This window comes from Haliotis rufescens, unplaced genomic scaffold, assembly GCF_023055435.1.
Source record: "Haliotis rufescens isolate VD_foot unplaced genomic scaffold, xgHalRufe1.0.p SCAF_13, whole genome shotgun sequence".
NCBI lineage: Eukaryota > Metazoa > Mollusca > Gastropoda > Lepetellida > Haliotidae > Haliotis > Haliotis rufescens.
Window position 1 is genome coordinate 15387763 of NW_025963813.1, and position 12891 is coordinate 15400653.

General features: G+C 44.1%; 1 protein-coding gene across 1 annotated transcript; it reads left to right on the forward strand.

Annotated features, from left to right (window-relative positions):
* The first annotated feature begins 1264 nt into the window (after nucleotides 1-1264).
* Nucleotides 1265-8396, forward strand: LOC124116392. Its single transcript, XM_046477712.2, has 4 exons — nucleotides 1265-1367; nucleotides 2034-2102; nucleotides 5683-5781; nucleotides 8192-8396. Exons 1-4 carry the CDS (start codon nucleotides 1326-1328, stop codon nucleotides 8339-8341), a joined length of 360 nt encoding a protein of 119 aa, XP_046333668.2. The 5' UTR covers nucleotides 1265-1325; the 3' UTR covers nucleotides 8342-8396.
* Nucleotides 8397-12891: the final 4495 nt, after the last annotated feature.

Here is a 12891-nt window from a genome sequence, read left to right on the forward strand (position 1 = left end):
AGACACACAAACACACACACACATAAACACGTGCAACAACTCACACAGACACACACAAACACGTGTAACAACTCACGCACACACAAACACTGAAAACAACTCACGCACACACAAACATTTGTGACAAGAATGCGTTGAAAAAGAGGGATTCGTGAAGATCCGGGATAGAATAGCTCTTCAGCAACCCATGCTCGCCGTAAGAGGGCGACTACGCTAGTCGTAAGAGGCGACTTACAGGATCAGATTCGCTGACATGGCTGATGCATGTTGTCGTATCCCAATTGCGTAGATCGATGCTCATGTTGTCAATTACTAAATTTTTCGGTCCAGACTCGATTATCTTCAGACCGCCGTCATACAGCTGGAATATTGCTTAGTGCGGCATGAAACAACAAACAAACAAACAAACAAACAAACAAACAAACAAACAAAGAGGATTCGGGCATTGTGTATAATCACATGTATAACTAATAGTGGTACCAAAGAAATGGTTACACAAATTGTTGTTCTGTCACCTTTAATATCATTTAAGCCTGTTCCTCTTTGAAGAGATTATTAACATGCTCGGTATTCTATAACTTCTAGATAAGATATACAAGGTCACGTTCAATCGCCCAGGGATCACGTGATCATCACACCGTCCACCTCCCACGGTCTCGTCAAAAGTGTGCATTATTTTATTTACTAACATACTTGTTTCAAATGAAACCACATACATCGACCCTCAAAACAGTCTCAAATACCAATGGAATTAAACTTATAGGTATCGAATCTAAATGAAAACCGTAACAATTTTAATATATGCAAATAATAAACGTACACACAAGGAATAACTTCAAAGGGGGAGTTCGAATCCCGGTTCGCCCCAATTATGTTTCTAGGTTTGTCAGCACCATACCCGTGCTCGTGGGTTTCACCGAAGTGGTACACGTCTTAGACCTGCATCACTTCGGGCTTTCCTCCAACATTAAGCTGACACGCCGTGATATAACTGGAAAAGTGTTAAAAGCGGCGTTAAACCCAACTCACTCACTCACTCACTCAAAGGGGGACCTACCAATGGATCTGTTATCATGGTTATCAGTCGTTAAAAAAACCAAACTGCGAATTATGAAATTAAAGTGGAGCTAAATCGTGTATGTGTTAATGAATGACAATGCATTAAAGGCATTTTTTGTTTGGTGTAATTGATTAATTTTTATAAAAATATTCTATTTTGGGACTTCAACCGTCACGATCTTATGTCGGAGGACTTATCTTATCTAACATATAAAATATGACTCATTGGATTGTACCGTCTCTTTAGGACACATATCCGTGGAAATATGAAGGCGGTCTTTGCTCTTGCGCTCTTTGGGTTTGTTGTGGTAGGATTTCAGTCTCATTCTCAAATCATACATAATAACTATAGTAGCACTGGGGCACATGCAGAGTTGCGTCCCTTAGTCGAATGAGGATCCGCTAATCATGTATTCAAATCACTGTTACGCCTTGATTATGATCCATAGTTTTCCAGCCGTGCTGGTGGGTTTCACCAGATGGTTTGTTTGTTTGTTTGTTTCTATGTTGTTTAACGCCGCACTCAGCAATATTCCAGCAAACTGACTGTGGTCTGTAAATAATCGAGTCTGGACCATACAATCGAATGATTGATATTAGTATCGATCCACGCAATTGGGACACGATGACATGCATCAACCAAGTCAGCGAGCCTGACCACCCGATCCCGTTAGTCGCCTCTTACGACAAGCGTAGTCGCTTTTTGCGATAAGCATGGGTTGCTGAAGACCTATTCTACCCGGGGCTTCACGGGTGTCACCAGAGTGGTAAACGTCTCGACCTTTTGACGCCTGATATGGCAGAAATCATGCTAAATGTTGATAAGAAAACTTCCAACTTTAAAAACAAGAAAACTGGTTTACTGCACCCAGCGACGGTTCCATGTAGCTTTCACACCTTGACCAAGCTGTTCTATTTGCTTTGCACACTCGCTGGAGTGTTTTGTCTGAAATAAAATTTTGTTTTGTTTTTAGGCCCAGCATCCCAATAATTACAACCGTGATCGAATCCATGGCTACACATTTGAATATCACTCATACGCTGTAAGTATAAGTCTACTTGGAGGTATTCCACACGTTGCTTTTGAGGCGGTCAATGTATTTCCAGCCTGGGTTCCTGGGTAGGTTGCGTTTGCGCTACACTCAGACTAGGGCAAGCGCAGCCTATTCACGGAACCTGTCTGATGTCTTTCCCGATTGGGTGAAAAACATACTCATTGTGAACGGCTTGGAACGTCCCTATCCTTTCCTGCTTCGGGATTGTACAATAGTAGCATATTGGTAAATGAAAATACGACCAAGTGACCATCTCCAACTCAACTTCTCGTCTTACAGACTCAAGTCATTTGGTGCTCGGTCTTTCCAATGCTATGAAATCATAAAGCAATAATCACCACACCTGTGCAGACTTATCCTGTTTAATTGGCTTCATGTCCCATTGGTTTTCACCCATGTGTTCTCTGTCCATCATGTTGTGACAGTATTATCCTTCTGTTGTCATTACCTACTCTTATTATCCCACTCATGGATGCAACTGTTGTTCCCCCACTGTTAATCCCCCACCTTCCATCAATATTCTGTACAATGTCCCCCATTCAGTCTTGCTTGACAACGGTATAAGGATCTGAACCGAAACGTCGCCTTTACAGTATTAAAGAAGTTGTTAACCATAAATTGTGTCTACGTTGTTTCCAATACGCCGCTAGCTGCTTCGCTGTGGGACTCTCCCACCCAGCCTCACATAAGCCCCTTCTTTGTCATCTTTCAAGTCTCTACAAGACTAAAGACACGCCTCTTTTAACGTTACAGTTTACTATTCAGTAAGTAATAGTAACACCGACGTTCTACTTCTTGGGGAAGACCCTTGGAATTCCCTGGGATGTGTAAATAGAAAAGCGTGGTTTCTGATCATTTAGACCCTTTTATCTTGAACTTAGCGTTTTATCCTAAAGGGTGGATATTTAAGTTGGAATGATGACCAAGGGAGATAGTTCTGTGGACATATGATCATATTACAACGCATGCGACGTTTTGGTGAAGATACTAACACCATTATTAAGTGATATATAGCGTTTCAGCATACACTGGTATAAGTCAAAGGGTTAACCTGCATTATATTAAGAACATCCCTGATACGACCCATCCTAGTGAATAAATACGAAGAAAAGCAAGCTCCGAGGTTAATAGAGTTTGGCCCTCACTCTATGAAGGTTCATACTTCAATGAACCCACACAAAGTGAAAGTCAGTTCATGATGTCCCCCGGTTTGTTTTGTATGTGTATTTTGTGGTTTATTGTTATCTTCTGGGTGTGGAGGTTTGGCTCTATATAAACAACATTAGTGTTGTTTGTTGATGTGAAGAAAATGTCGCCAATACTCATCACACCTACTCGGCATTGCCTGGTAAAGGGCCGGGCTAAATCACTAAAGTAGATAGAATGGTACAACTGTATTGTATTTTTGTTCATATAACTAGGTTTTAGAATTACATCTCTTGACATCAACAATAATGTTAACTTCTTTGAAGCCTGATATTTTAATGTTTGTTTGTTGTTTAACGTCGTACTCAGCCATATTCCAGCTATATGACGGCGGTCTGTAAATAATCGAGTCTAGACCAAACAATCCAGTGATTTATATCATGGCCATCGATTCATGCAATTGGAATACAATGACATGAATCATCAACCAAGTCACCTGACCACCCGATCCCGTTAGTCGCCTTTTACGACAAGCGTTGCCAACTATTACGACAAGCATGGGTTGCTGAAGACCTTTTCTAACCCTGATCTTCACCAATCTCATTAAAAACCCTGATCTTCGCCAATCTCATTAAAATCAGATCTTAGTCCTCGCTATCGCTAAACAAAGATCTGAGGACATCCCATTACGGGTCACGTCAGAACGACCTTTCATCCGACCAATCAAAGCGTCGCTTACCCGATCGTATAAGTGACAGTCGGAATGTGTTTTCAAATCATGCAACCTCGAAAACGTTAACACGGGGTATTCCGTACGACAGTTACGGCCCATACGACTGATTTCGTCAAAATTATCGTCTTTCTCTCGCTTCCGTGGGATCACATTTGAATGGAGGAGGCGTTGCACAGTACGCGGGAAGCACTGCCATACAATCGCAACCATATATAAGACATTCCGGAATGTTCGTTTGTTCAGTTTTCAAAATATTAATCGAGAACTGTGTCAACATACTTTTCAAGCGTTGTCTGAAATGGAAGTCACCAGGTTGAAACGAGTGCCGTAAAGCTCGAGAAAGCTGCTTTCTAATTGGCTGATGTCGACTTCTTGTTAGTCATTTCAGTGGTCGGTCAAAGTTCGCGAAAGGTCGTTCTGACGTGACCCGTAATGGGATGTCCTAAGATCTTTGTTTAGCGGCAGCGAGAACTTAGATCAGATTTTAATGAGATTGGATCTTCACGGGTCTAGTATTTTAATGACTTCACGTGCATGTCTCCTCCGGAATGTAATTACTTCACGCGTATGACTTCTCAGGGGGGTATATTTTAAGACATTTATTTTGGTTTTAACCAAAAAATATGTTGTTAGATAAAAGCGACAAAACCATTTCCATCATCAAATGAAATATCTATTGTACGATTCCGACTAAATCATAAGCATGAGTTTATGAATAACTATCAATTAGCGATGATACCACGTGTTCGCGAAAAGGTGATCGTATTCTGGCACCCTCACAAACACGTGCAAAGACAAGTCAAGTGTTCTGAAAAAGACGGAAACACGTATGGCTAAAGTGAAAGTTAGAAGTTAGAAGCCGACTGTTTGATATTGTAACTAATGGGGTGACGTTTCCGCTTCAAGACACCCGTGCAAAACAATTCCTTGGAAACCACAGCACACCATTAAACCCAGCAAGGTGGGTGAATGGTCTGGTGATAAAAATGTTTGCTCGTCACGCTAAATTTTCGGGCTCGATTCCCCATATGGCTACAATGTGTGAAGCCCCAGTCAGGTGTCCCCCTGCTAAAAGCGACGTAAAACCATACTCCCTCAAGCAAGTCAAGCGAAAAGGTTCCCCAAAACAAATTGACTACCTCCGTGGTCTAGTGGATAGACTGTCTGCCAGGAGAGCGAAAAAGACGGCAGTTCGATCCCTGGCCGCGTCAATCTAAAAGAGGTTAAAATATTGTACTTGCTTGACGCTCAGCATTAGGTTTGTTTGTTTTGTTTGTTTGTTTGTTGTTTAACGCCACACTCAGCAATATTCCAACTATATGACAGCGGTCTGTAAAAAATGTTTGGACCAGACAATCCAGTGATTGACATCATGAGCATTGATCCACGCAATTGGGATACGATGACCTGCATCAACCAAGTAAGCGAGCCTGACCACCTGATCCCGTCAGTCGCCTCTTACGACAAGCATAGTCGCCTCTTACGGCAAGCATGGTTTCCTGAGGCCTATTCTACCCCAGATCCTCACGGGTCCTCGGCATTAGGGACTAAAACAAGGACTGGTCGGTTCGAAGTCCGTATACTGTGTCTGAGTGGGGTTAAACTGAGTGTGAAACAGACATTAGCCAAGATTAGAACAAGCAGGCATACACAAACACAGACACACTTATCTTTTTGATTTACTTTCAGGATTTACTGGTAGTCACCAACAGCAGCACCTGCATCCTGGTATCCCTCCCGGGCAAGGATGCTGTCATGGGTGACCTCCAGCAACGCTACGCAATTGAAGTAAGGGACCCCCTCAACACCACTTAACACCCTTTAACACCAACAAACACGCTTCAACATCCATCAAGACGCCTCAACACCTCAACACCTTTCAACACCCGTCAACACGCCTCAGCACCCGTCAACACATCTTGACGCCCACCTGAAAACCCTTCTACATCCCTCCAGACGTTTCAACACATTTCAACACCCATCAACAGGCCTCAACACCCATAAGCACACATCAACACGTCCCAATATCCATCAACACCCATCTGCACACCAGAACACCCACCAACATGGCTCAAAATCAGTTAACACCCATCAACACCAATCAACAAGCCTCAGCATCCATCAACACACCATAACACCCATCAACACACCACAACACCCATCAACATGCCTCAACACCCATTAACACATCTTGACAACCACCAACACACCTCAAAACCCTTCAACATCCCTCCAGACGTCTCAACACCTTTCAACGCCCATCAGTAGGCCTCAACACCCATCAACACGCCTCAACACGTCCCAACACCCATCAACACGCCTCAACACGTCCCAACACCCATCAACACGCCACAACAGCCATCAACATGCCTCAAAATCAGCCAACACCAATCAACGCCCATCAACACGCCTCAGCATCAATCAACACCCACAACACCCATCAACACACCACAACACCCACCAACATGCCTCAAAATCAGTCAACACGCATCAACACCAATCAACACCGATCAACACGCCACAACACCAATCAACACACCACAACACCCATCAACATGCCTCAAAATCAGTCAACACGCATCAACACCAATCAACACCGATCAACACGCCTCAGCATCCATCAACACACCACAACACCCACCAACATGCCTCAAAATCAGCCAACACCAATAAACACCCATCAACACACCTCAGCATCAATCAACACCCACAACACCAATCAACACACCACAACACCAATCAACACACCACAACACCCACCAACATGCCTCAAAATCAGCCAACACGCATCAACACCGATCAACACGCCACAACACCAATCAACACACCACAACATCCATCAACATGCCTCAAAATCAGCCAACACCAATCAACACCCATCAACACACCTCAGCATCAATCAACACCCACAACACCGATCAACACGCCACAACACCAATCAACACACCACAACACCCACCAACATGCCTCAAAATCAGCCAACACGCATCAACACCAATCAACACCGATCAACACGCCTCAGCATCCATCAACACACCACAACACCCACCAACATGCCTCAAAATCAGCCAACACCAATCAACACACCACAAAACCCTTCAACACGCCTCAACACCCATCAACACGCTTCAACACCCTTAAACACCCATCAACACCCTTCAACACCCATCAACACGCTTCAACATCCATTAACACCCTTCAACACTCATCAACAAGCTTCAACATCCTTCAACACCCGTCAACACCCATCAACATGCCTCAACGTCAGTCAACACCCATCAAAACCCTTCAACATGCCTCAACACCCATCAACACCCTTCAACACCCATGAACACGCTTCAACATCCATCAACACCCATTAACACCCTTCAACACCCATCAACACGCTTCAACATCCATCAACACCCTTCAATATCCATCAACACGCATTAACACCCTTCAACGCTCATCAACACCCTTCAAAACCCTTCAACAACCATCAACACGCCCCAACTCCCATCAACACATCCCAACTCCCATCAGCACGCCCCAACGCCTATCAACACGTCCCAACTCCCATCAGCATCGACTTTCTGATCTACACATCTATATGGTAAATCAGCCATTTTGGGGCATGGACAACTGAGTCGACCTTTTTCTCTCGCTCTGGCCATGTCTATGTATTTGATCATGTTAGAAGTATTGTGTGTTTGTTTGTCCCTTGTTTAACGCCGCACTCAGCAATATTCCAGGTATATGACGTCGGTCTGTAATCGAGGCTCGGCCAGACAATCCAGTGATTGACATCATGAGCATCGATCCACGCAATTGGGATAAATACGTCAACCACGTCAGCGAGCCTGACCACGTCAGTCGCCTCTTACGACAAGCATAGTCGCCTTTTACGGCAAGCATGGGTTGCTGAAGATCTATTCTGAACCGGGTCTTCACAGACCTGTTGGAAGTAAAAGGGGATCAAACATTTAAACATCTCCAATAATTGGCACACCAATTTCATACATGCATTTCTCTACAAATCTTTACCAAATGGCATTTCCAGTTGTTCAAAAAAGGGCCTGTACCCGACGTTATCCTTCGGGGAAATAAGTTGCGCCCCTTCGGGATGATATGATCCTAAGATCGTGGGTTCGAATCCCTCATTATAATGACCAGCAGCATGCGGGGTAAAACCTCATTCACTCACTCACTCATTCCACAGGACAAGGTCTACGCCCAAATCACGTCCGGCCAGGGGGAACATCGTACCAGTCTCTCCCAAGTCCGCCAGGACTACCACGACATCCGGGCAGTGTTCGAGTGCTTCAGAAAGACTGTCTACGAACTAACATACTCAGCAGCCACAAAATAAACACCTGTATTCTGCTGATCACATCCCCTGGTGTTATTAAAACATTGTCTTATGATGCTTATTATTTTCTTTAATAAATATATTTGTTTTGCATATATGGTATCGCTTCAATTAGGAGATAAACCGATTTTCGATTTTAAGGTTTCAAACGTTGATTTGATACTTGTAAAAATAATGAGAAACCGAACGCGTTAGATTTACGGAAACTGTGGTGTGAAGGTTACACAAAACTAAATGATTTCACAAAGACTTCTATAGTGATGTTTAATTTTTAAACAATAACTTGGCATTGAATAACTATAACATGTACATGTTAACACATTCTAGCCTTTTAGCAGCAATACAAACAAACAAAATGGCTACCTTAGCCGATTCCTTTTCAGAGTTCAGGAAGCTGAACACACGTACCCCAGCTACATCTTACACAACACCATCCAATCATAGCTGCCTGATGTCTCAATATGCACTGAAGGCCACGAAAACCACTATGGGAACGACATATTTGGTGTAGAAGAAACTGAGTGTTGGTGGAATTGTGTCGACCATTTGCATTGTCCACTGAAACCGTCTTCGCATGTCCACAAATGAAAATTGATACGAAAGGGATCGTAGTTGATGACACAGATGGTTCACAAACATATCAGGTGCAGCGTAATGGATGCGCCATCAACATTGTCTTACGTAGATAGCGGGCCAGGAGCATGATTCTAACATGTCATGCAAAATTATCCTACCCACAAATTAAAGGTAAATCTTAAAATAAAAGAGTTTAAGCTATTAGATATATTAGGGTTATCAACTTTAGAGGTATTTTTCTAGTACTAGCGATACACTGTCTGACTGTCTGTTTGCCGTGCAGCTCGTGTATTATGATAATCACATGACAACCCGTGCAGCTCGTGCATATGATAATGACATGACAATCCATGACATCGTGTGTATGTCATTATCAAATTCACGAGCCGCACAAAAAACAGATATTTGATAATAACAGGATTTTTAAAGTTACTTGAAAAATTGTAATTAGCTAATCACATATAGGCAGAGTGAATTGTGATAATGACATGGCAGCCCGTGCAGCTCGTGTATTTGACAATGACATGACATCCCGTGCAGTTCGTGTATTTGATAATGACATGGCAACACGTGCAGCTCGTTTATATGATAATGACAACCCGTGCAGCTCGTGTATATGATAATGACATGGCAACACGTGCAGCTCGTGTATATGATAAGGACAGCCCGTGCAGCTCGTGTATATGATAGTGACATGTCAGCCCGTGCAGCTCGTGTATATGATAGTGACATGGCAACACGTGCAACTCGTGTATTTGACAATGACATGGCAGCCCGTGCAGCTCGTGTATATGATAATGACATCACAGCCCGTGCAGCTCGTGTATATGATAGTGACATGGCAACACGTGCAACTCGTGTATTTGACAATGTCATGGCAGTCCGTGCAGCTCGTGTATATGATAATGACATGACAACCAATGCAGCTCGTGTATATGATAATGGAGGCAATCCGTGCAGCTCGTGTATATGATAATGACATGGCAACACGTGCAGCTCGTGTCTATGATAATGGCAGCCCGTGCAGCTTGTGTATATGATAATGGCATGACAGCCCGTGCAGCTCGTGTATATGATAAGGAAAACCCGTGCAACTCGTGTATATGCTAATGGCATGACAGCCCGTGCAGCTCTTGTATATGATAATGACATGACAACCCGTGCAGCTCGTGTATATGCTAATGGCATGACAACCAATGCAGCTCGTGTATATGATAATAGAGGCCATCCGTGAAGCTCGTGTATATGATAATGACATGGCAACACGTGCAGCTCGTGTCTATGATAATGGCAGCCCGTGCAGCTAGTGTATATGATAATGGCATGTCAGCCCGTGCAGCTCGTGTATATGATAAGGAAAACCCGTGCACCTCGTGTATATGCTAATGGCATGACAGCCCGTGCAGCTCTTGTATATGATAATGACATGACAACCCGTGCAGCTCGTGTATATGATAATGACATGACAATCAGTGCAGCTCGTGTATATGCTAATGGCATGTCAACCCGTGCAACTCGTGTGTATGACAGTGACATGACACCCCGTGCAGCTTGTATATATGATAATGACATGGCAACACGTGCAGCTCGTGCATATGATAATGGCAGCCCGTGTATATGATAATGACCTGGCAATACGTGCAGCTGGTGTATATGATAAGGACAATCCGTGCAGCTCGTGTATATCCTAATGGCATGTCAGCCCGTGCAGCTCGTGTATTTGACAATGTCATGACAGCCCATGCAGCTCGTGTATATGATAATGACATGGCAACACGTGCAGCTCGTTTATATGATAATGACAACCCGTGCAGCTCGAGTATATGATAATGACATGGCAACACGTGCAGCTCGTGTATATGATAAGGACAGCCCGTGCAGCTCGTGTATATGATAGTGACATGTCAGCCCGTGCAGCTCGTGTATATGATAATGATATGGCAACACGTGCAGCTCGTGTATTTTGACAATGACATGACAGCCCGTGCAACTCGTTTATATGATAATAACATGTCAGCCCGTGCAGCTCTTGTATATGATAGTGACATGGCAACACGTGCAACTCGTGTATTTGACAATGACATGGCAGCCCATGCAGTTCGTGCATATGATAATGACATAACAACCAATGCAGCTCGTGTATATGATAATGACGGCCATCCGTGAAGCTCGTGTATATGATAATGACATGGCAACACGTGCAGCTCGTGTCTATGATAATGGCAGCCCGTGCAGCTCGTGTATATGATAATGGCATGTCAGCCCGTGCAGCTCGTGTATATGATAATGGCATGTCAGTCCGCGCATCTCGTGTATATGATAGTGACATGACAGCCCGTGCAGCTCGTGTATTTGACAATGACATTGCAACACGTGCAGCTCGTGTATTTGATAATGGCATCCCGTGCAGCCCGTGTATATAATAATGACATGGCAACACGTGCAGCTCGTGTATATGATAATGGCAGCCCGTGTATATGATAATGACATGGCATTACGTGCAGCTCGTGTATATGATAAGGACAACCCGTGCAGCTCGTGTAAATGCTAATGGCATGTCAGCCCGTGCAGCTCGTGTATATGCTAATGACATCACAGCCCGTGCAGCTCGTGTATATGACAGTGATATGGCGGCACGTGCAGCTCGCACATTTGATAATGACAGCCCGTGCAGCTCGTATTAATGATAGTGACATGGCAACACGTGCAGCCCGTGCAGCTCGTGTATATGATAAGGAAAACCCGTGCAGCTCGTGTATATGATAATGACATGGCAACCAGTGCAGCTTGTGTATATGCTAATGGCATGTCAACCCGTGCAGCTCGTGTATATGCTAATGACATCACAGCCCGTGCAGCTCGTGTATATGACAGTGATATGGCGGCACGTGCAGCTCGCACATTTGATAATGACAGCCCGTGCAGCTCGTATTAATGATAGTGACATGGCAACACGTGCAGCCCGTGCAGCTCGTGTATATGATAAGGAAAACCCGTGCAGCTCGTGTATATGATAATGACATGGCAACCAGTGCAGCTTGTGTATATGCTAATGGCATGTCAACCCGTGCAGCTCGTGTATATGATAATGACATGGCAACCAGTGCAGCTTGTGTATATGCTAATGGCATGTCAACTCGTGCAGCTCGTGTATATGATAATGACATGACAGCCTGTGCAGCTCGTGTATATGATAATGACATCACAGCCTGTGCAGCTCGTGTATATGATAATGACATGGCAACACGTGCAGCTCGTGTATATGACAGTGATATGGCAGCACGTGCAGCTCGCACATTTGATAATGGCAGCCCGTGCAGCTCGTATTAATGATAGTGACATGGCAACACGTGCAGCCCGTGCAGCTCGTGTATATGATAAGGAAAACCCGTACAGTTCGTGTATATGATAGTGACATGACACCACGTGCAGTTTGTGTGTATGATAGTGACATGACACCCCGTGCAGCACGTGTATTTGATAATGACATGGCAACACATGCAGCTCGTGTATATGATAATGACAACCCGTGCAGCTCGTGTATATGATAATGACATGGCAACACGTGCAGCTCGTGTATATGATAATGACATGGCAACAGGTGCAGCGCGTGCACCTCGTGTATATGCTTAGGGCATGACAGCCCATGCAGCTCTTGTATATGATAGTGACATGACAGCCCGTGCAGCTCGTGTATATGATAATGACATGACAACCCATGCAGCTCCTGTATATGATAATGACGGCCACCCGTGTGGCACGATTATATGATAATGACATGAAAATACGTGCAGCTCGTGTATATGATAATGGTAGCCCGTGTATATGATAGTGACATGACAGCCCGTACAGCTTGTTTATGTGGTAATGACAGCCCGTGCAGCTCGTGTATATGCTAATGGCATGTCAGCCCGTGCAACTCGTGCATGTGATAATGACAACCCGTGCAGCTTGTGTATGTGACAATGACAGCC

What these genes read in the sequence shown, in the direction of transcription:
- LOC124116392 (XM_046477712.2), top strand. Translation starts at nt 1,326, where the DNA reads ATGAAGGCGGTCTTTGCTCTTGCGCTCTTTGGGTTTGTTGTG. An exon ending in TTGAATATCACTCATACGCT is followed by an intron (nt 2,103 to 5,682) that starts GTAAGTATAAGT and finishes ATTTACTTTCAG; the next exon opens with GATTTACTGGTAGTCACCAA. An exon ending in AGCAACGCTACGCAATTGAA is followed by an intron (nt 5,782 to 8,191) that starts GTAAGGGACCCC and finishes CTCATTCCACAG; the next exon opens with GACAAGGTCTACGCCCAAAT.